The 24,510-nt window shown below is 41.3% G+C and overlaps 1 protein-coding gene across 8 annotated transcripts in view; it reads right to left on the bottom strand.

The window, feature by feature from the left end:
* Bcas3 (BCAS3 microtubule associated cell migration factor) overlaps window positions 1–24,510 on the bottom strand; it is a 502,893-nt gene that overhangs the window by 283,083 nt on the left and 195,300 nt on the right. For 5 of the 8 annotated variants that reach the window (XM_036195473.1, XM_036195472.1, XM_036195479.1 and 2 more), the window contains exons 17-20: window positions 15,820–15,864; window positions 8,058–8,182; window positions 4,841–5,006; window positions 3,070–3,170 (exon numbers count right to left, since the gene is read on the bottom strand). In XM_036195473.1, coding sequence (XP_036051366.1) covers window positions 3,070–3,170; window positions 4,841–5,006; window positions 8,058–8,182; window positions 15,820–15,864 — 437 coding nt within the window. The remainder of the gene's footprint in view (window positions 1–3,069; window positions 3,171–4,840; window positions 5,007–8,057; window positions 8,183–15,819; window positions 15,865–24,510) is intronic. The other 3 variants (XM_036195474.1, XM_036195478.1, XM_036195477.1) reach the window with 1 other exon arrangement.

The following is a 24,510-nucleotide window of genomic DNA, read 5'->3' as shown; positions in this document are numbered from 1 at the left end:
CCACTGAGTCATCTCTACAGCTCTACAATAATTTCAATAAAAATTTCATCAATAATTTTATGTCCAAAAGAATATATATATATTCTTGACTTTCACCTCTACTGACCTAAACACCAAGATTACCATCTGCACATTTAATTTCCACATATAAATTCATCATGTATTATACTTTTTAAAAATGATTAAAAACGGCAGTCTTCGATGGTTCAACAGAACTAATGCCTCTGATGCCATCTCACCCTGCACTACTGTGACACCTGGAGGAACTACTGGAATGTGATCCTGTCCACCACGAACACAGAGGCCTCCACTGTGACATTCTCCTAAACACAAGGAAAAGGTTCAATGGTGAGGAACACAGAATGTGGGGGCTTTGCTTGCTTTGTCTTAAAGGTGGGTAAGAGTCATCGGGATTTTCTTTTCTCAGCCTTGCTACAACGTGTATCTGTTAGGATGACTGGGGGGAGGGAGGGGTCCAGGCTAACATCTTGCTGGGCTGCTCTCTTCTGCCTGAGACAGTCCTTTCCTCTTTCTATTTACATCATACTTTGCCTATTACTATATCATTGCTGGAGTTTATGCAAGTTTGCTACACTTTTTCAATGACTCCAAAGACAAAAAACAGAACACAACAACAACCCCCAAAAACAAAACTGCAACATTTGTGAAGTTTATAGAAGAACTCCAGAGTTCAATTAAAAATAGTTTTAAAGGATATTTATCAAAGTCTTTAAGTTGGAAAATAAAGGGTAATGTCTCTCCCCGATCCCATCATCGCCGGGGACCAATCACAGAGCCTGGCACATGGCAGAGAGGGTTCTACCACACGTCATGGAAAGCCCCTAGGTTCAAAGGTGATTTTAAACTTGGGTCAGAAAAACAAAACACCCACAACACCAGAAATAGTAAATGTGTATTGCAGGAGGTAAAGTATCTTTCCAAATGGCTTCTGTGAGGGGACTTAGAGACAAGAAGTGTTCCAGAGGGGAAGGAAAGGCAGTGTTAAACCAACACCACCACTGTGCCTATTGCAATGTACCCCAAATGTCAGAATTCTGCAGCTAGTAGCTTCAGTTAATGTAACACACTAGCAGGTCAGTGAGTGTGTGTGTACAACTTTAAAGGCCAGGCCCATGTGTATCATTCCAACCCATATAAAGAGACAACAGAAGCCGGGCAGAGGTCCAGTTGGTAAAGGTGCTTAGGCCAAGCCTGCATCTCACAGGCCTGTATAGATGAAGATCTCGCCTTGTTTCAAGACTATTTGCCCAATCCCTTTCTTCTAAGCACCCAAAGCTGCCAGAGGAGTGAGCTTTCTAAAACTGCCATCCAGTGGTACTGAAGGGAGACTTAGGAGAAGGTATCGGTCTACCTGCTACCAAGTAGAACACTGACCTACTATGTGCAGGGCCCTACGTTAACCTCCAGCACACTCAGCAATTGGGATGGTCTCATCGCCATGCTATCAGCAGCAGTAGAGAGTGTCATTAAACTGGACAAACGTGTTGGAGGCAGCTAGAGTCAGATGGTATCAACAGCTTATGACTGGTATGAAAAAATGAAGAGATGTAGTATGGTTTTTAACTTCCCTTTATCTTCTTAGACACTTCAGACTTACACTGTCACCTAAGAACTAACAGGCATCATAACAACAAAATGGAGCCGAGATCAGCTGAGTCAACAACAATTCAATGATGAGGGTTTTGCCTTCTATTGAGAAGTGAAATAGGGCAGTGGTGGCGTACGCCTTTAATCCCGCCACTTGGGAGGCAGAGGCAGGTGTATCTCTGTGAGTTCAAGGCCAGCCTGGTCTACAGAGCTAGTTCCAGGACAGCCAGGGCTATGCAGAGAAACCCTGTCTCAAAAACAAAAATAAACTAATAAAAGAGGGAGAAGTAATTAAAAAAAAACACTCACAATTTTTCTTTGAACTCATATATGCCACATGTGTCCTGTACCATCTAACAATATGATTTAAAAACTAGAAAATGGCAATTCTCTGCACCCTTTTCCACATTCCCACCCCACCATGCTGCCCTTCGCCACCTCCCGATATATCCCAGTATTTCTGACCTGCATTTGTCTCTCCCATTGGACGGTGGGTAGCGTGGGGCTAGAAGCACTAAGTGAGGACCCTTTATACTGTAAGCACCTGACACATAGTAGGCTCTTAACAAATATGTGCTAGAAAAAGCCGAGTTCAAACGTACAAGAATAAGACTGCCAACTATTTATTACTTATGGCGTTTCATAACTGCAGAACAAAGCCTATAAATTTTTCCTGATTCCAACATAATATATAACACATTATAAAATGAAATAAAACAGCTCCACGACTATTTTAACTCAAGCTGCATAATTGCTAAGCACAACAACTACCATTAAAAATCTGTCATTGTTGATTTCTAGGAAGTTTCTAAGAGCCTGCAGTACTCAGAGCCATCAGGTTCAATTAGGATTCAGTATATTCTTCCCAATTGAATTATAATTGTAAAGCATTTTTAATTCTATGAAGACAAACTGGATAATAAATATTAAATTGTCTCTTCATGCTTCCCATGTTAAAAATAAAAGTATCTGGCTGGAAGAACATCAGTATCTACAAATAGCAATAGGACACAAGGAAACCAGCTCAGCGAGGAGGACTCGACTAGCTCATGCAAGGTCTGATCCCCAGCATCAAACACAAACCAAAACCCAATGCAGCTGAGCCCATCAAGGAGTCCACATGAAGCTCCACAACAGGCAGCAGCTGCAATGGTGGCATCTTGTGATGCAGTGTCTTTTTATTCTCTTAGGAACAAGTCCCAGGCTCTGAGAAGCTGATCTCCATAGCCTGCTAGGTCACATGTTCTAGGTAGTTTGCTCTGTTTTGTGGGTTACTGTTTTGTTTTTTTCCAAACTTCTGCACAGATATGGTTGGTGGGAAGGAACGTCGCAGCGGTTTAAGAACTATGGCCCATGGACTGATAATACACAAATGTGCTCTCAAAGTCTGCAAATTCAGAAATGATCACATGGAAACAAATTTAGAACACAACAAAAAGTCAAGCAATGGGAAGTACTTACAGCCGGCGAGCAGGAGCTGGTAATAGTGCACCGCTTCTGCCGCCAGGAGCAGAGGGTGATTCGCATTAAATGGTGGCTGCAGTTCGTTCCACTGAGGCGTCCTAAGGAAACAGCAGAAGAATATTAATATTTAAGCTTCAAAGATGGGATGTAAATCACCCACAGACCCTGATAGAGTCTCTCTCGACTTCTGAGCATTAAAATGAATGTGTAATCATTAAGATCGATGCTCTTTAACTTGACATACAAGGCCAGGAACTTTCAAAACTAAAAAGGTGGCAATGTGCCACACAGATAACTAGGAGCCAACGTTACCTTATCAGAACTAGACTGTAATCAGCTAGATAAGAAAGACAAAAAAGACAGGAGGAGCAGTATTCAAATGCCAATGACAGAGATGCCATTTTATCTCATTTTTGACCAGTGTTAGACATCCACACGAAACAAAGTATGTAAGAGTGATCTTTGAAAAAGTAGCTGTGTAAATGGACAACTTACTTTGCATTATATTAGCTATTTCAACAGTGAGACTGCAGTAAGTTTAATTAGATCTGCTGAATTTTAAATAAGCTTTATAAATCAGATATTGATCAGATCAATCCAGCACAGTGAGTACTAGTAAAGAATGCTGGAGCCACAAGAAAAAAAAATCAATAGAATATTTTAAAATGTCAAAAGGAGAGGGGTCATTTTCATATCCATTTTTATCTGTTTCCTTTCATACATGTCGGGTGATTGTTTTTCTCCCTTGCACAATTCACTATATTAAGTGGGATTTATTCCAGGTTTCATTTCTTCTTCTATGTTAGCTTAAAAAAATCTACTCATTACATGAGTTGAGATGATTCTTAAACACTTCCTGAGTGCCTAACCATTGCATGCTGAGGATCACTTTAAAGGAGACCTTAGAATCTCTTGGTATTAGTTCCTGTTTCCCTTAACAGCATTACTTTCAAGGGGTGTGTGAGACACACACACACACACACACACACACACACACACACACACACACACACACACGAGAAACAAAGAACAAGACTTCAAATGGGCTGGAGAGCTGTCCCAGCCACTAACGGCTAGACTCACAATCAAAAATACAGAAAGTTCAAACAGAGATTGTAATCTCTGATGACAACCCCTGAGACAGTGCAGAATGTCATCATGCACAATTCTGCATTTGAATATTTACAGCAACAATATTAGTGACAGCTATAGAGCAAAAATGGTCTCCAGCTAATGAATGGATAGACAAAATGTGGTATGCCTAAATAGTAGAATATAAAATAGCTATTAAAAGAAATTAAAGTCTCATACACTGCATTAATACAGACCTTCAAAATATGTTAACTAAAAGGAATCAGACACAAAAGTTAACATATTACATGGTCCCACTATTTAGTGACCAGAGTAGGCAAAGGCAGGCAATACAAAGTAAGCAAGTGTTGGTTGGTAGAGCTAGAGGAAAATGGCCCAGGATTTAGTCACCTGATAAAGAAAAATGATTGCAGAAGGGTGCACACATGATTAGCAGTGCCTACACTGCACTGTATGTAGACCATGGCCCGTAAAAAAGAAATGTACTAAAGTCTTCCCAGACTAAAGAAACCAAACAACATGTATAAACCCATTTGTACAAGGTCAAGAAGGGAAATTATATACACAAGTGCATATGACAGTGAGTAGATAAATGTCACAGGGATGTATGCTGAGATTTCACAAAGGGAACATCTTTATTCTTTCATGTGCTGGGGAAGGAGGAAGAGAGAACTACCTAACGAGTGTCCAGCTGGCACGGGGTGACGTCATCATCTCCAGTGGTGTGTCATCACTGATCTTGGGAGCAGTACTGAGCGGTCGGGGCTCAATCATGTGCTCCACTAAGGTCCCGTAGCAACTGATGATGTAAAGAGATTCAACTACAACTTGTTTGGACTGATCTGCAAACAGAGAATCACAACAAGACATGCATGACGGCAGGGAAAGATCTCAGCAGGAGTTTTACATTACTGACCTTGCTGTCTGCACCTGGGCTGCCAAAAGAAAATGGTAAGAGCTCTGTCCCGTGGCATCTGCACATTCTCTGCAGGCCAGTGAACACACCACTACATTTTCAAATCTAAATCAATTTGCTTCAAGAATGATACCATTATGTTCAAAACTGTGATACAGCTAAACACTGTTATAAAATTTTGAATTTCTATCTTACTTATTATCCAACATATTGTGGAAAGAAATGACATGAGTAGGACATGCGAGGATTCCCTGAAGATGAATAACCTATGCAATAAAGCTGAACTGCACCGGCTCAGACAACTGACCTGCATGAAAAGCTGGGTGTGGAACTAAGTCACCCTAACAGTTCAACTATGTGTTCTTGGAGGACTTAAATTCATCAGCTCAGGAGATCTCTGCTCAACAGTGAAGAGACCATGAATTCAAGCCCAGAACCCACCGGAAACCAAAACTAACAAAGAAACCCAACCACCCAAAACAAAAACAAAAAACACGAATGGGCATAGCAAACACTAGCCTGTGATGTCCATGCTGAAAAGGGTGCAAAGTCAGGATCACTGGGCTCACTGGTCACCAAATGAGCTCCAGGTTCAGGAGGATCCTGACTCAACCAAGCAAGGCTGAAATAATAGAGCAGGACACCCAACATCCACCTCTTGGGCCTCTACACACACACACACACACACACACACACACACGCACGCACGCACGCACGCACGCACGCACGCACGCACACCAACAGCAAAGTAAAATATCAACATCTGGATGAAAACAAACAAACACTTGTCTGTGCAAGGCCATCAGCTGAAATAAATACAGCACCCTTCCCAACACAGGCTGAGCTAAGAAACAGCCAGAAGTTCTCTGTAGCTTTCTCTCAATTTGCCTGTGAACCAGAAACAGTAAGAAAAAAAAGTAAAGAGCCTCCTCAAACTAGTTCTTGGTCCATTTCTCAATGGGATTACTGGCTCCTGCAGGAAAGGAAGGCCAGGAACCACAGAGAAATCAGTGCTGGTATGGATGTAATCAAAGGACTTTATAGGGCATATACATGTACACACTGCCCGGGCAGGCTTGGTGCTGAATCTCATGTTTTACAGAAAGCCGAGGAGGACTTAAGATCGCTTATGAACGCTGTGTGGGTCATCTTATCTCTGTGTCAGACGAATCCATTACAGCTGATTTGAGAGACTGGCCAATGACTAGCCAGTGGGACATAAAGGAGTAGCAAGCAAAAGGGGTAATTAGGACAGAGGGAGACGCATTTGAAATGGAGCTTTGCAGAAGGTTTTGATGTGTAACACAAAGTCCTTCCGATAGCATCATTAAAGCAAAGGGAGTAAGAAAAAAATAAAGACGGGGTAAGAAAATGGGAGGCTGGCCTCTTCTACCGTACCCTTCCTGAATGGGAAGGCACCTGCTGTGCTAAGCTCCTATTACAAGGGAGTGGTCACTGAAAGTTGATAGCAAGGGCAATGGCTGATGTCTGACTGCCAACAGTGAGCAGGGAGAAGAGCCATTTTTGCCAAGAACAAAACCAACTGTGGAACGAGCCAGGGGCCAGCCAGTTTGTGACCTAATTGAATCACAATACAGTATTCAAAACTGTTTACTTGGTATATGAATGTAAACATTCTCTTCTATACAGAGACCACAGGAAAGGTGCTAGGGTTAAGTCTTATAACTGGAAAAAGAAAAAAGTATACACATGATAGCAAATCACATACTAAAACAATAACTACACAAACATTCTAGGTATTTATCCCCGTGATCAAAGCAGGTTAAAACCACAGCAGCTGGGGCTGGAGAGATGGCTCAGGGGTGAAGAGCAATTGAGTACCCACATGTGGCCCATTACATGAACTCCAGCTCCAGAGGGTCCAAAGCTCCCTTCCAACTTCCATGGATCCTATCATACACTTGGTATACATACACACATGAAGGCAAAATATTCAAACACTTAAAATTTAAAAAAAAAAAACTTTAAAAAATTAAAAGCAAAGAAGAACACTGCAATCCCAACTCAAAGGAGCAATAATAACCACAGACCATGACACTTATTTTTCAGTAACAGTCTGGTATTTTTGTTTTATTTTGGGGCTTGGAGATTTTGTTGTTCTACTACTACTACTACTACTACTATTTTTATTACTATTATTATTTTTTTATTACTATTACTATTATTATTTTTATTACTATTATTATTATTATTTTAATGTGGCAGGAATCAGAGAGATGGCTCAGCAGTTGAGAGCACCTGCTGCTCTGCAGAGGGGTGAATTCAGTCCCCAGCACAAAGCCTGCAGCTCACAACCACCTGTATGCAACTTCAGCTCCAGGGGGACTGGCCATCCTCTGCAGGCAAATGCATTCACATGTACACAGGTCCCATGCAGAAGCACAACATATACCTTAGCTAACAGTAACTACTATTAGTGAGATTGGCTGGACCCAAAGTTACAGAATTTTCTCCTTCCTACTTCAGAGACAGTACTATGAAATTAGCTTGTGTAAAACCTGAATGTAACAGAATGGGTACAAAATAGACAGTCCTGAGATCAAATGTGCGATGTCATTAAAAGAGAGAGAGAGAGAGAGAGAAAATTCAGTCAACAGGGCCAGTTGAGGTAGTTAGTACACAAATATAATAGCAGCATTAGAGAGGCTGGTGGATCTCTGTGAATTCAAGGCCAGCCTGGTCTACGCGTTGAATTAAATACAGCCAGGCTTACACACAGAGACCTAGTCTCGAAAATAAATAAAAATATCAGTCAGTGGTAAATTCATTTCCCATCTGTGTGAGAAAATAAGTTTTAATTCTTGGAGAGACTTGATTAGTTAAGACCAGACATGATAGATATTTTACTTGAGTAAACACTAGCAGGCTATTGGCTGTGGAGTTCTCTGGGGAGATGCTCCCCGTGGCCTGAGAGGTAAACGCAGCAAGGCAAACTGAGCACCAGCAGAGTACGTACCTTTTTCACGTTTCAGACCTGCGCTGTTTGCAAACCACGACCTGGAGGTCCCAAACACTGCAGCAACACAAAACTCGCCACCCATCGATTTGCTCGGTGAAATTTGTGGAGGTGGTTTAACTTTGCTTAAAAAGTAAAAGAACATTTAAAAATTACCACGATGAACCACAGTCTTCCCTATTGGGAAAGCTTTTCCCAAAATTAAGCCTTACCACTAAACATGGAGGTGCTACAGAACAGTCATGCATTCCCCTAAGCAAGCTACTGGCCAATGGAAAACTGAAAGGATTCCAAAGTTAAAGGGTCTTGTGAAGAGAGCTGGGTGTGCTGGCACACTGGTCGTCCCAGCTACTTGAGAGCCTGGGGTGGGGGGGGGCATACTTTTTTGTGACTGAGTTCCAAGGTTAGAAAAGAGTGTCTCACCAAAGTAAAACTAATTGCTTTTGAACTGGGTGTTGGGTCTGGAATTGCAGACGGCTAACATTTCACTGGAAATTGTCCAGTGGAGTAAAAAAGGACACACGCATCTCCACCGTTACCAGTTTGGTCTGACATCAAGGCCAGACGACCCGCACAGTACACAGAGAAGCATGCATGGAGATGAGGATGGTTCAGATGAAGCCTTGGTGGTCCCTCTGCAGAGTCCCACTCTAGAGGGTCTACTGCAATGACCTAGTGCCATCAGAGTCAGCCATCCTCCTGTTGTTGTTTCTTTCCCTGCTGATTTGTGAAATGCTGAAAGCTTACTGAACACAAATCTGTTCTCTCTCTCTGCCATGACCAAAGATGTATGTACTAACCACTGCTTTTTCAAGCCACTAAGAACCTGTTTCCCTCGGTTGTGCACAATACATTTACATTTTCATATCCCTATATTCTACTTACAAGCTTTCATCTTATTACCAAATTTCTCAACACTAACTAGCAACTATATGACCGCCTTCCACAGATCACAATGACTCCACTAGCAGGAGTCACAGCCTGGATGGACACCATCCATGGTGGCAGGGCCCTGAAGCTCAGCTCTGCAGTGCATCCTTCTACCAATATGACCACCACCTTCTTCTGTTGCTTCATTTTATCTTAGTACCTCCTACGTGTTGCAATGGGAAGACAGGGGTCCAAAAGAAACTGGATTGGAATGCTCCACCACTGCCATTCACTAGTTATGTGACTCTTAAGTAACTCCCCACTCAGAGCTCAGACTACCAGAATGCATGATAGAAATGGTAACGCCTACTGTGTAGGGCTGGGGACTGTGTTTGTTCTCACAGAACCACTGAGAACTTCTTAGACACTTGAGCAAATACTAATCAGACCCCATTCCAGATGTCATAAAGCAAAGGTTTGCAACGATCTATGCCAATATAATTTTTTCAGAGCCACCTCCCTGCCCCCAGCAGATTCTGCAGGGTATTCAAGGCTGAGAACCTACTAGTACATTAGAGAAAGCAAGCCAGGCTCCCTGGGGTGGGGCCCTCTCAGTTCATAACATGACACATATTTCCATCTACAGCTCACAGATTTTGCCTGTTTTTCAGATAGTACTTTAGTGATCTCACTTTTCCTGTCCCTGTAACACTTGAAACATTCTCCAGCATTTAGTTTCCTGAGATTTCTGTGTTGACACTTTTTCCTGAGGGGTTGGGGGGATCTGCCTTCTTGGTCCAGCTGAACTTCCACTTTGAACCACTATAGTACACACACTATAACACACAAAAAGGCCACTTCTTTCAACCACATATTAATACTCACTGAACACACTGTTCCCACTAAATCACATACACATAGAAAATATCAAGACCAATTGTGGTCAGCTTCCCAGAGAAGAGTAAAATATTGCATCAGTCTTTGAAGAATGGTTTGTGTGATGTCATGGATGTGGTCCCACACTTTCTTTTCTGCCATAGAACTGTTCTATGTATAGCTGTTCTGCCATAGAACCCGCCAGAAAGGCCACAGCATCCTCCTCCTTCCTCCCACACTTTAGCGTGTGTTCCCTCTCACTATCTAGGAGTGCGCTGCTGCTCTCCAACAGTTCTAACCCCATCACTGAGGGACTAACACTTAACTGACAGGCTCCTGTGACATGCCCCTAGGGGTTTCCGGGAGGAGAGGAGAGAGTCCAGAGCCTACCCACTGACTAGCTGGCCAGCAAGATCCGAGGATTCACCTATTCGCCTCCAGGCTGGAGTACAGACATCTGATACCATGCTTTGCTTTAATGTGGGTGCTGGGACCTGAATTCTGGGCCTCTTGCTCATACTGTCTCCACAGGCTCCACTAAAGAGGTTTTTTGAAAGGTGTTTGCAAATGTGGGGCTACATTATCAGGAGTCAGGGACAGTGCAATGTACAAGTGAGCTTCACAGAGACCAGTTCAAATTGGCAAATTACTGGGTGAGATTTTTGTTGTGGGTGGTGATTAATGTAACACAAGTGGCCATGCCATTTTGACAGAGAATATATGGTTCCTTTAAAGTATTTAAACAGACTCAAAAATAACACTGGTACAAAGACCAGCTTTCTAACAGAATCGTGAAAAGTGGAAAAATTATAGGGCATCAATGCATCCTTTGAGAACATTCTATCCATTTATCATCTTACATTTCAGCAAGCCTGGGAATAGCAGCAGCTAAATTTCATTATACTTCTAGAGGCTTCGCATCATTCCATTTTGAAAGCCAGTACTAGCGCACTACCGCTTTATACAAACTCAAATGTGTTATGAGAAACGACATTTTATGGTCAAATTGTGTTGAATGTATGAAAAAAACTAGTATTTTATTCTTATATTTCATCAGTTATCCTTGCCCCAGTGATAGGGCGTCAGTAAATCTCATGAGTTAAGAAGGCATTTGAATAAAGATACTTCTTCTCCATGCTCCTCACATGCCGCAGTGCTGAACGGGGGAGAAAGCATATTTGGGGGAGCTAGTTCCTATCAAGTTATTTCCATCGTCAGTCTCCATCTGGCATGACTTTGTCATTTAAGCAAAATAGAAACATAAAGATATGTGCATGCCTGTATAAGTCTTGTGGAGAAATAAAAAGAGATAATGTAATAAAAAAAGAATGCTACTTAGAAAATATTTTTATGTGTTCTACTCAAAGTTAGAAAATGTAACTCTGGCTCCATTTGCTCCTGATCTTAATTTTAAAAAATTGTGTGCAAGAACGCCTAGTGCGACCAAAATCGGCTGTCTTCTCACGTGTGTGTGCAACAGGCTACACACGAACCTTTATTTCTATCACAAAATACCCTGCTGTTGACAGGAAAACCAAATAAAGGCAGAGGAAGAGGATGTGTAAGTGAGAGAGCAGAAGAGCAGCCCTGTGGATCGTCTGGACGCACAGACTGCTGAGCTGACGTGCACAGCGAAGACTGGATGCAGTGGTGACCTCCTTCCTGGTGCCCTCAACACCATTCTCCTCAGAAGGGTCCCAACAAGTCCCAACACACAACACTGGCCAATTTAAGAAGGTCTCCTGTGTGTGTGCAGTGAACTTCTTTGTATTTACTTAACCTTATACACTTATTAGATTGATAATACAACAATTAAAATGGAAGTACTTCCATTTTAATTGTTGCATAGGAGTTTAACTGGTTTGATTACATGGATTCACCCGTGAATTTAAAAAAAAAAAAAATACAGGAGAACACAGCATGCATACTGACAGTTTGTAGAGACGAACAGCAGAACACAGAAGTCCCTAAGATGTCTTCCTCCTGATGCCTACTGCCTCTTTACTACATCGAGCGTGTGGATTAACTTTTCAGCAAAACATAAAAGAAAAATGAAATGAACACATTTGTCAATCATGGCAAAATAAGAGCCATAAAATACCACATGCAATAAGCCCTTCCTAAGGAATCCAAGAGAAAAACAGAACACGCAAACACAAAGCAAAATAAACACAGTGGTAAATAAAAGCGGGGTTTAATTCTGTCACTTCCTCCGAGAAAGCGTTTAAGAAGGGGAACCGCTGTCACTGCCAGCTCACCAATATCCCATCATTTCCCAAATGCCTGGAAAGTCCAACAACCCTCCATCCTATCTAGATTAACACTGGGTTCTCTTGCCTGCTTTACATTGTATGTAAAAAGGAGAAAGAAAAGTTATCAGAAACAAAACGCATCCCTCTAGAGACACCTGCTTTAGAAATGAAGGATGATGATTTCCTCCAGGATAACCGTGCCATGCGCCAGGGACTGAGGCGGCAGCAGTGGGTGGCTCACTGAGCAGCAAGGTAGCCTGGCTGCTGAGAGGCGCACAGCGTGGCAGAGGGGCACAGGCTGAGCCAGGAGCGCCACTGCTCCCTCTACAAAGACTCAAGTGGACTGGCAATAGCTGAGTTTGAGTGGGGACGAATATTAAGACGTTCAATGGCTAGAAAGTGACTGAAAACTAGAACTTGTCATGGGCTTCATTAGTTTCCGGCTAGAAAGCTTTTCAAAGGGGTTAGGAAATTCTCCCTCACTCTCTAATTTTTTACTAAAACTAGACTGGAGAGGCAACCATTACTACTTTATTTTAAACGACTAAAAACATTAATAACCCATCCAAACTTACTTATACTACATTATAAATCATAGTTGAAGGTTTAAAGAGAAGGAAACACAACAGGCCAAGGATCTCATCTACATACATCACAATCTGGCAAAGAGCGAAACTGAACTTTCCAAAGTCCTCAGAACAGGGTCACAATTCAGCCCAGCACTCAGAGGATAAAACCATGGACTACAACTCCACATATAAATTTCACTTCTTTTTTAAAGGTGACTGTGAGTAATACAGAAGCAATTTAGGAAGAAGGGCTATTTTCCAGGGGACAGAAGCACTCATAAAACTCTTGGAAAGCACTATAAAAGACAAAGGCAGAACTCGGTACCACGTGCACACTAACACAACTCTGCTGATGCAGAAGTTGAAATTCCATAGTAAGTGTCCCAATAGGCTGAGGCAGGAGGACTTTCAAAGCTTCAAGGTCAGCCTGGGCTACACAGTAATTTAAAGGCCAGCACAGGCTACAGTATGGGATGGATTTTGTCTCAACAAATTAACAACAAAAGTTTCTGTGCTCTCTCAAACAACAAATACCCTACAGACACACGCACCATGGGAAGTACTGGAATTGCTCAGGTTGACTGCTTCCACTGTCAAAGGTAGCCTGCACCATTTCATTCCCAGCCCGCTGCGATATCAAAGGGGAAAAATGCTGTCTTTAAATGGACTCATCTGAAACTGCATTAATTTAAAGAATGAAAGCCCTCTTGAAAGTCCAATGAAAGAAGAAAGAATTAGTGCGAACTGTGACGTACCAAAAGAAAAAAATTCTTAACTAAGTACAAATGTTGTAACCCCAAACTAATTTTTGAACATTGTAAGAAATTCACATTTTAAAAGAAGCTATAAAGATTTCATGTTCATCCAACATGGACGTATTGGCCTAACTGGAAGTTCTATAAACATACTTATTTAGCATGATGTTTTATTTTAGAGCGGTAAATAAAAACATTCTCAAGTTGAATATTAAGTATCATGGAAAAGAGCAACTGCTGTGGACACAAAGCGGCTCTCACAAACAACAAGGAAGAAGTTGTCAAATCTATATTCATTTTGCTGCCTTAATTTGAGGTTTCATTGAGATCTTAATGGAAAAAACATGCACCCTGGTAATGTAACGCATTTAAAAGGAGGACTTTTCAGTCTAGTGTAAGTGACTAAAAACGAATTTCTCGTGAGCTAACGATGCATCAAACAAACCACAAAGCAGTCTTCTGGAAGACAGGCAGTGATTTAGAAGTCGACTATATTTCATAGATCCTTTTCTTTAATCTGGCTCTTTTAATCTTGTTTCAACCTCAAATCATTTCTGGTTGACAAGTGCTTTTGCTTAAATGTGAGGAACACATAAGCTGTTGGGGGAATGGACTTTTCTTATTTAACATACAACATTTGTTGGTCTGTCTTTAGCTGCATGTCAAAACTTCAATCTTTATTAACATGCTAAAACTCTTTGCTTTGTACTCAAAATGAGGAATTTATCCTCAAATGGAATTTAATTCCACAGTTAGTACACAAAGACATTTAATCATATTTTGGATGTGGCATTTAAAATGCCCTAGTCACCCTAAGCCAGTAAAATCCATGTATCTTACTAGTTTTGAGGCAAAATCTGATTTACAAAAAGAAAGATCAACTTTCAGAGGATTTGTCTATGTATATTGTTAAGACAGTTTGTCGACTCTGCCCATACTGCACTATAAAGGAGCATATTTGATGGAGATTCATTTTATTTCACCTAGCCCTCTATGATAATGAAAATTTCCGTCCCAGGACACAAGAACTCTGAAAATGTTCCCTGAAACAATAGCCAGCTATAAAAGACCGGTTGGTTCTGGAGACACAATCCTATACCATAGCCCAAGTTGGACTTAAACTTGCTGTCCATCGTACTGGCTCAGCCTCCTGGGTGCTAAATTCCATGCAAGCAAGTAACACAGGCCCAGATAGAACACTGTTCAAAATATAACAGGGCACAACGAACAAGTCTTAGCAGTAGCTATGAGGGCCAGAAAGAGGTGAAGAACTTAAATTTTGTAATTTAACAAAGTTCATAAATACCTTAGATTTCTCAAATTTTCCTTTTGGCTCACGTGTTCTTAAGAACTAAAGATAGCTTGGCATGTTGGCACATGCCTGAAATCATAGCACTCAGGGAGCTGAGGCATGAGGACTCTGCAAGCTGGAGACAAGTCTGGTCTATTACGCTAGCCAGGGCGATGTAATGAGACCCTGTCTTGAGGCAAAGCAATGATCTAATTTTGAGAAGTATCCTTTCAGACAGGGTGTCCACTGGAAAAGGCAGTCCTCAGCAGTTCCTACTTAATGAGTGGCTACTATATACCACTGCGATTAGGTACTGCAATGCACTTAGACAGTCTAAGCTCATCAAATACTCACAATGAACCCACAAAACAGTTGCTAATGCTCATTTCATGACATATATAAGGAAAAAAGGAAACAGAAGCTCTAGGGTATCTGAGATCACAGTGAACATATGGAAGAGCAAGGCAGCTTTATTCTAAAACCCCCAACTGCGTAAGTACTAAAGCACTTTATATCAGATCCTTAACACACTCTAATTGATATCTTCAAATGGAAATATGAAAGACACTCTTTTCTGTGGTGTTCGTGCTTTAGACTGTCTAATATGGTTCAACAGAATGTCATGGGAGTTCTTTTTTTTTTTAATCAGAAATATGCATTCCTTTACTTTTTCGGCAACTTTTTAAATACCTAATCAATTCAAAATAGAGTTCAACACAGTCCTTTGGGACCAAATAAAATACACTGGTACTTTGCCCTCAATATATTTGTATTTAAAAACAACCTCCATTCTCTAGTATTAAGCATGATAACTAAGGAACTTCATATTCAAAGCACTCTACTTGGGGCTAGACCTTTCTTAGATTATTCACCAGCATGGTGAGAGAACTCTTCTGCCTTCTTCAAAAGAAAAACAAACAAAAACAAAACAAATCTGGTTTTGTAGGAAAAAAAAGGTGTTTTGAAGGACTCAAGTAAAACCAAAGGAACTGCGTTTGAAAGGTTTAAACATCAATATCCAGGTCCACTTGCGCACAACTTGGTGCATCTATCTGTGAACAGGCCATGCAACTGAAAACAGACTTCAAACAGTTACTTTTTGAGAGTACAGCAAATGAATTAGGCATGCGGGACTGAACTGGAACTCACCATGGAGCTTTTATGGAAAAACACCCCGCTCCAAAGAGATAAGGCCTTGGTGGAAAAGGGGGGAAAATGTACAAAAAATTAGAGGAAAACTCATTCAACATTAGTAAATACATGTATATTGTACTGTCATAGAGTATGATAAAATAACTCAAAATAAATAATCAATAGCAATTCTGCCATATATGCTGAGATAGAACCAATAAGTATATGAGGTATAAAAACAAGCCTTTAATTTTCATAGAAATGTAGATTTGAATTTTTTCTATTTCTCCCCCTTTTCTGGAGCACCCCTGCAGCACATCTTATTTAAAATAAAATTCACTGCTGATCAAATGGGATAATCAGATGGAGAAGAACAATGACTATGTGTGACAGGAAGTACTCAGTATTGGCTGAAGATGACTGGACTCTGACATTACAATGTCTGTACTCCTGGTTGCAGCCTCTCAGCCATACAATTTTCAAGTTGCTTGTTTGCAGAAAGCTGAACCATGTTGTTCTGTGGGTCACTGGCAAAAATGATGGAATGACTTCTAATTCCGGTCACATTCCAGAAAATTAGTACAGGAACACAGCCTCCTCATCCGCCTGCATGTGCAAAGGTGGACTGCACTCAACTGTAACTACGTTTGCATGTTTCAAATACCACAGGACATACAAAGTGAGAATTCAATGATACATGCACCGATTTCTGCTTAAAAGTCAGGTCCCAGTTTCTAATGGCATGCTATGCACAAACAAGACTTGGTAATAGAATTATATTTAAAAAAATTTGATGTGGCATCTGACATTTGGAAGACATAAGAAATTGAAGGGGACACATATTAGTAAGCCGCGGCTATTTCCTTTTTCAAAATTGGAGACTGGAACATTAAGGAGAAAGATAATCCTGCCAATTAACACTAATTTCCAAATGAACAGAGTACATTCCAGAACAAATTAAAGGTGGAGCAAAATGTCCTCACAAGAGTGAGCATGATTCTGGGGTTCAGAATGCAATAAATGCAAAGACAGACTGAGTAAGTTCAGGGAAAGAGAGACAACGGAGAGGGTGGTGCAGGTCGGCCAGCACTCTTGCAAGCTTTAAAGGTTTCGTTATTGGCAGGGACAGGACCAGGAAAACCAACAGTGGCCTTCCATCATTTTCCCTGTGACCCTCAGAACACTAACATTAAGTTGCACGAAAACAATGCAGAAAAACAAGATTGAAAGACCAAGTGAATGAATTAGTTTTTGTTTGTCAGACATTTTTCTATTTTCTCAATATTTCATAACCATAATGCTGGGGTTTTGCTACAGTGCAGAGTAAACGTATTCTTTAACATCATAGACCAGGCTAAGGAGTCTAAGTTGCTGAACTTCCAAAATTGAGTTAGGCCAATGTAGCCCAACTGTTTATTCCACTATATGACATTGAAGAAAAAAAATTCTGGTCACATCTACTTGACTTCAAGATTTACTAATTATATCAGAACTCTTATGTCACAAGTGTTCACTCTGTACTTTGAAAAACACTTGAACTGTCCAATGTCTCCAGAGCATAGGGACCCTGTGTATCAGTTGGGGGAGAAAAAAAAAAAAAAAGAGGGTAAAGTCATTTCTAAATGTCAGAAATACACCAGAAATGAAGTGAATTTTGTTGGCAGACAATACTCACCTTTCATTTCAATTATTATAAGCAGAACACCCCAAATATTCCAATCCTCTGAATGATTCTGTTAAATGCTGGCATCTAAAACCATGGTTCCCCTGCCTGTCTACTGCAGGGCCTGTGGACAGCCCTCTAACTGTGCTCACATTTCAACATATAGCCAAATTCTGATTTTTGACGGGGATGAGGAATACATGAATATTCACAAATATTTAGAAGTATGTATTGAAATTGTCTACTCAGTCCGCTATAACTCAAAAGACTTCTCCATTGGCTTCAAACAACAACAACAAAAACGGAACAAAATCTATTCGTCTCTGGATTATGAAACCCACAACAAAAACTCCACTCAACTGATGTAAGACTCTGACATCCCCCACCTACAGAAAAAGAAAATACCTTCTACTAGGTTTGAAGTTTCCTGATTTATAAAACAGAAACACACCTCACCCCAACAAATGAAAAGTAAGCCTAAACAAACAAAACAAAGTCCTTGATTTCTTTCAGGAAGTCACAGCACGCTACTAATGTCGCTGATCACATCCTCGCCCCACCATACCATGGTGACACCAACTGAGGAGGAGACCCTTCGTCGGCAGCGGCACAGTCATCTCTACACACAACAGGGTCACGACTCACAGCGTGGCCCAGATGCTTTAGTTAAAAGATGCTCTACTTCCATCCAGAAATGATCCACTGGCCAACAGCTCCTTAGAAAGGAGGAGGGCTGGAGGCACAGGGTGAGAACCTAGTTTGGTATGTAGACTTGGCATGCATCCAACTCACATTTGCCCACTTCTTGCCTGCTCTGGCAGATTGGACCTCTGCCATGTACATGTGAAAGATCTACCGACTCCAAAGCAGTACAGTGACTCACATCACTACTGACTGAGGGCAGTGTCAGCTGCTCTTTTGAAAAGCTCCTGCTTAATCTTTCTTCAGTAGCAAAAGAATGAAAATATGAAGTCCCAGAGTCCAGGCCCATGATCCAGCTGTCTTCACCTATGGCTGTCCTCACACACCCCAATATTGAAAGCTCACAGCTGTAGTTTCCTGCCAAAGTGGGTGAAGGAAGGGAGAAGAGAAAGAGAGTGTATGAGTGTGGATATTGAGTAAATTAAAGACTGGCTTTTATGAAGTAGTGAACTCAGATCACTAGAGATGGTGATGAAGAACTCACACATTACTATCAGTTTTAGAGGCTTAACAAACCCACCACATAAAAGCTGTCTCCTGTTGGTCTGAATTCCAATTCCAATACCTACTTGATGAACTAAAAATCCAGCAATATTGATGGGCCAGTGGCGGTGCACACTTTTAATCCCAGTACTGGAGAGGCAGAGGCAGGTGGATCTCTGTGAGTTCAAGACCAGCATGGTCTACAGAGCAAGTTCCAGAACAGCCAGGGCTACACTGAAAAACTCTGTCTCAGAAAACCAAAAAAGTGTCTGACACACACCCAGGCATGTACCTACACAAAAATATAAGACACTCTCTTAGTTGCAGCAATGTGGTTGAAACTGGAAGACAACAGCTAGGTGAGATAAGCCATAAAAATCAAATTCTTAACTCCTTATAAACTAATAAGAAATTACCTGGCCATTAATTCTCAAAGGAATTCTCAGAGAACCTCACAAAACAGTAATGATTAGTACTTTAAACAGGTAGTTCAGTGGTCAGAGCACTTATTACACTTCCTGGGGACCTGGGTTCGGTTCCCAATTCTCAGAGTGGCTCCCAGCTGCCTAAAACTCCAGTCCCAGGGCATCTGATTTGAACATAATTACGCCTCTGTAACCTGATTCTACTGGTAAAAGGTTATGCTTAAGATTTGTTCAATCAATAGACTCCAGGGGAGTCCTTGAGTGAGTGGCTTTCTATGCTGCATAGGCTGGTTTGTGATCCTTATGCCTCAGCCTCCTGTGTGCTGGGACTACACAGTGTACCAGCCTGCCCAACCAGAATTTAAAACTCTGCCTCTCCAGAGTTGAAGCAGCAGCCAGAATTTAAGAGACCAATTCCATAAGCATACTCTATCAATCCTATTCTTCAGATGATCAGGTTCTGTGATCAATCAAAATGCAGGGATCAGAAGGAATCCACAGAGATGAGAAGAGCAAGAAGAGAAAAAGTTACAGCATGTTATATATACAATACTCGATGAGGTTATAGATTTTCAATTGATTCTCAAGGCGCTGCTGCCACTATGTGTACCTTCTCTTAAGCAAATGAAGTGAACTCCCGTTTCCTCCCCCATTGCTGCAAATTAGTCCTCACGTCATTTCCAACTTTTAATTTGTTCATTAATCGAATTTTAACTGCTCCCTAGCAGACAGGTCTAGGGCACTGGTGGTTTTCAATCTGCTGATCCGTAGGACAAAGTGAAGCTGGAACAGACAGCTGACTAATTTGAGACATATTTGGCATGCCATTTTAAATTACAACCTCAAGATGTCAAAGAGTTTCATTAGAAAAACAGAGATAATGCTGAAGTTCTTCCATATGCGACAGAAGAGAGACTGGCACAGCATAAATAATGGCAAACTTCTGTCGACTGCCATGCCCGCGACTTTCAATACGGTATATAGTAGACTTCTTTCAAGTAAAAAATCTGCAGATTTACAGCAAAATGCAATAAACTATGGTATGGTTTAAGTACTCTACTTATTTGGCGCAACAACTAGAAACTCAAGCTATGGTAAATACATTACATATGTAGACAAAAGTGCACACACGCAAGTGAAAATGCACTCTTGATTATGTTATATCTGGAAGCAAACCCTCAGAGCTCCACTCTACAAACTAATGGCTACAAGAGACAGAGACAGAAGGCGGCAAATGGCCATGGGTTAGGGTAAATACGGGGGCGGGTCTTTTCCCAAATCTTTTCTTCTTAATTCTCTGAACTTACCCTGTACAGCGAGGCTCAGATGAAATCTAAATAAGCCAAGATGAACAGGGTTGAATGGAATTAAAATAAGGAATGGACTTTTATGTTATTATATGAAAATGTCATTTACTCTGAAACAAGAACTGATGATGAACTTGTTTTAAAAGTATCAGCTGCAGACATCCAAATAAATGCTATTAAGTGCTTCAGTGTCTGTGAGAAACACACCCCTGTTTACTAAGTGTGGCTCAGAAGGGCTCAATAATGTGTCAAGCTGCAATGAGGCAGTGAGATCAAAGAACTGTTGGGAACGCAAACATCCACATGTGAATTCTTTTCCTCTGAGCAAACTTACACAGGACATTACAAGTGTCCATGAGAAGCCAGAGCTGCATAGTACTCATTCTATTTTAAAAGGACAGATACTCAAAAAGAAATGACCACATGGGAAGGTGGGTAGAAGAAGAGACTATGAAGGAGTGTCATGTTTCTGTTCACCTCCAATGGGTTCCAACAGCCTAAGAGCAAGGAAGTTAACTTCATTCTCAGTTTTTATATTCTTTGTCCCCATGAAACTGGTTCAACCTCACTCTAGCATAAACTGCTCTCCTGTGTCACAAAATTTACATATACCACCTTAGATTTAAAGCACATAAAATACAATGGCAAATTAGTTATTTCTTAGCATTTAAAATTATTCTCCTTTGATTCAATTGAACCAACGAGTATGAAATGCTACTAATAAATTCTACTACAAAAACCTATCTCCAAAAGACAGAAAAATCCCTAGTTTTGTTTCCCTTTTAACGGGGAGCCTTTCTTCCCTGCCTCCTTCCTCTCACCCTTCCTTACTTCTTTGTGGTTCTGAGAACTGAACCCATAGCCTCATACATGCAGAGCAACTGCTCTTCCACGGCACTGAAGGTCCTCTTCTAGATCCCTCTACATAAACACATAGTGTGTGGTCAGAGGGGCTTCCTGATACTCCTGTAGCAGACCAACAGAAGATGGGCTCTGTCGGCAGGAGTTAAGGCTGAAGCCAGCTCACTCAGAGCACTTCCTCCGCCCTCCCAAACTCAGCATGCATGTGAGCTAAGCGGCAGCTGCCATCAGAGGCCCTCCTTCCTCCAAGGGGTGCTTCAAGGTATTCAACAGGAAGGTGTAAACACAGCTGTCTTCTGCCATTTGTAGTGGTACTGGCCTCCTGTGTGCACAAGAGTGAGACAGATGGTCCCGACACTGCACAGGCTTTCACAGACATAGATTGTAAAAATAACAGGGCAGATGTTAAGCACGGTGAAGACACATTTTGTACCCTGAGGAGTTAAGTTGAGGTTTGTATCTCAAACAGGATGTCTGAATTCTTGAGTCCTGGGAACTTCATACTTCTGTGACAGAATTCTAAGACTTTGTGGGTATTTTATGCCTTTTCACAGAATCCCGAAAACATGCGACAAATGTCAGCTACACTACCTAACAACTCGATATATTACCCGGTCTGTCTGAATAGTCATGGTATTTACATGTCTGAAGTGGGTGAGTTCTGTGTCCTCTTGTCCATGGGAACCACTCCTTGTTAATGTCACTTTGAAAGCACTAGGGAAGGTGTGGGTAACAGAGCATTTTAGGAATGAGGATACCTGGAAAAAGACAACTCTGCTTGCTTAGTACACTGGTTACCTTCATGAGAAAACCAAATTTCCCAATAAATAAAATAAAACAGGGCAGAACTAATTAAGGTTAAATAGCTAGACAAAATTTTAAAAATCCCCTTTAGAAAACTATAACCGAATCCTTAAGTTGGCTGGATCTCAGTGACAGGAAAGGAAAGTGACAGGAGCAGTCTGAGTACGGTCACTGAACACGTCAGAAGGTGGTAAAAAAAAAAAAAAAAAAAAAAAAAAAAAAAAAAAAAAAAGCAGTCGTGATGGGCAGGCGGTAGTGCGCACACCTTTAATCCCAGCACTCAGGAGGCAGAGGCAGGCAGATCTCTGTGAGTTCAAGGCCAGCCTGGTCTACAGAGTTGAGTTCCAGGACAGCCAGGGCCACACAGAGAAAGCCTGTCTAAATAAACAACAACAACAAAGTAGTTGTGGAGGCTGGAGGGATGGCTCAGCAGTTAAGAGAGCACATAACTCCTAGTCAATTCCCAGCACCTGCTCAGTTCCCAGCCCTCTGCAACTGTGCTCCAGGGAATCTGCTGCTGGCATCCATGACCAGCACACATATACATGTATCCACACACAGATACACATAATTCTTTGTATGTTTCTTTATTTTCTCGTCTAGGCAGGGTTTCTCTGTGTAGCCCTGGCTGTCCTGGAATTTGCTCTGTAGACCAGGCTGGCCTCCAACTAGAGCAGTGTGATGGTTGCAGCAATTTGTAATCTCAGAACTCATTACTGAATGACAGTATCCACAGCTCAAGGCCAGCCTGGGACAATTAACAAGAAACTACTAAAATAAAGAAATAAATAATAATATTTTAAAAAAAGAAAGAAAGAAAAGAAAAAAGCCAAGTGTAAGTGTCTTAAGTGAACTAACTTGCAATCAAGAAATGGTCAGATATCAACTACAATCGAGGTATTTATCAGTCACTGTGCCAGGTGTCACTATCAGGAAATTATAGACAACCCCAGAGCTCTCTCATAGAAGTAGTACTCATTACAGACAACAAACATTTGTACTTATTAAAAACAATGAATGAAGTTCTTCTTTTGATGACTTTAGCGTGGCCCTGTAGGAGAATGCTTCCTCCAAGTTTAGGATGGAAGACAAGAAGGAAGGGGTCATTGATCTGAAATTTATTCTGAAAAGATTAGAAAACCATCATGTGTTGATGCATGAAAGAATGTTAGCATTTTTAACATTTGTGAGGCTTGGGTAGAGAAGAATTCTTGTCGCCTGACTTCACTATTTCGCTAAAATTGAAATTGTGTGTCAAAAACATTAGAATAACAGGCTCATTTAAGACAAATAAGTTATTTTGTCACAACACCTGAAGACAGCACATTCTTAAAGGAATTTAAAGCCATAAAACATACAGGAACTGGAGAGATGGCTCAGTGGTTAAGAGCACTGGCTGTTCTTCTAGAGGTCCTGAGTTCAATTCCCAGCAACCACATGGTGGCTCACAATCATCTATAATGGGATCTGGTGCCTTCTTATAGTGTGCAGGTATACATGCAGACAGAAGACTGTGTACATAATAAATAAATCTTTAAAAAAATAAAAAACATAACATGTGACAGAAACTGAAACTTGATGAAGCACCGAGCCTGTGAGAGAACACAAGCATCATACACTGTGGTGGTCTGAATTAGAACTCACCTCTCTCATGTGTTCACATGCTTGGTCCCCAGTCGGGGACTTTTTTGAAAGGATTAGGAGGTGTGTCCTTGTTAGAATAGTGTATCACTGGAGGTGAGCTTGGAGGTTTCAAAAACCCAGGTCAAGCTCTATGGGTCTCTCTCCTTTCAGATCAGGATGGAAAGCTCTTAGCTACTTCTCCAGCACCATGCTGTCCCGTTTGCTGCCACCCTGCTGGCCATGACTGATCAAGAACTAACCCTCTAAAGCTGGAAGCAAGACCAATTAGCTACTTTCTTTTCTAAGAGTTGGTCACGGCTGTCACTTCACAGCAAAAGAGCAGTGACTATGGCATTTACTAATGTTAGATTCAAGGCACACAAAATTTCTCCAGTTCCCAATGCACTCATCAGTGAGTATTAAATCACACATAGGAGGGAGCACAGGGACCAGACTGTAGCTGAGGGTAGAGTGCTCACTCACTTGCATGGAGCAATGTGACTAATCCAGCACTGAAATGGAGACAATAAAAACAACCACAATGAGGACACAGCATTTATACTCCACAAATTGGAGAATTTTAAGTAACTTTTTGTGTTTACTTTCCTTTGTTTTTGTTTTGTTTTTTGAGACAGGGTCGCTCTACATAGCCCTGGCTGTCCTGGAACACAGGGAATCCTCTGCCTCTCAATGCTAGAGTTAAAGGCATGCACGACTACACTCAGCACTTTAATTTTTATTTCATTTTATAAGTGTGGGCATGTGGCCCACATGTATGTCTGTGTTCCATGTGAGAAAAGAGCCTACAGAGGTCAGGAGAGGTTGTCGGGCGCTCCAGAAC

Source organism: Onychomys torridus, chromosome 8 (assembly GCF_903995425.1).
Source record: "Onychomys torridus chromosome 8, mOncTor1.1, whole genome shotgun sequence".
Taxonomy (NCBI): domain Eukaryota; kingdom Metazoa; phylum Chordata; class Mammalia; order Rodentia; family Cricetidae; genus Onychomys; species Onychomys torridus.
Note: the sequence above shows the minus strand (reverse complement) of the source record. Positions and strands in the feature narration are given on the sequence as shown.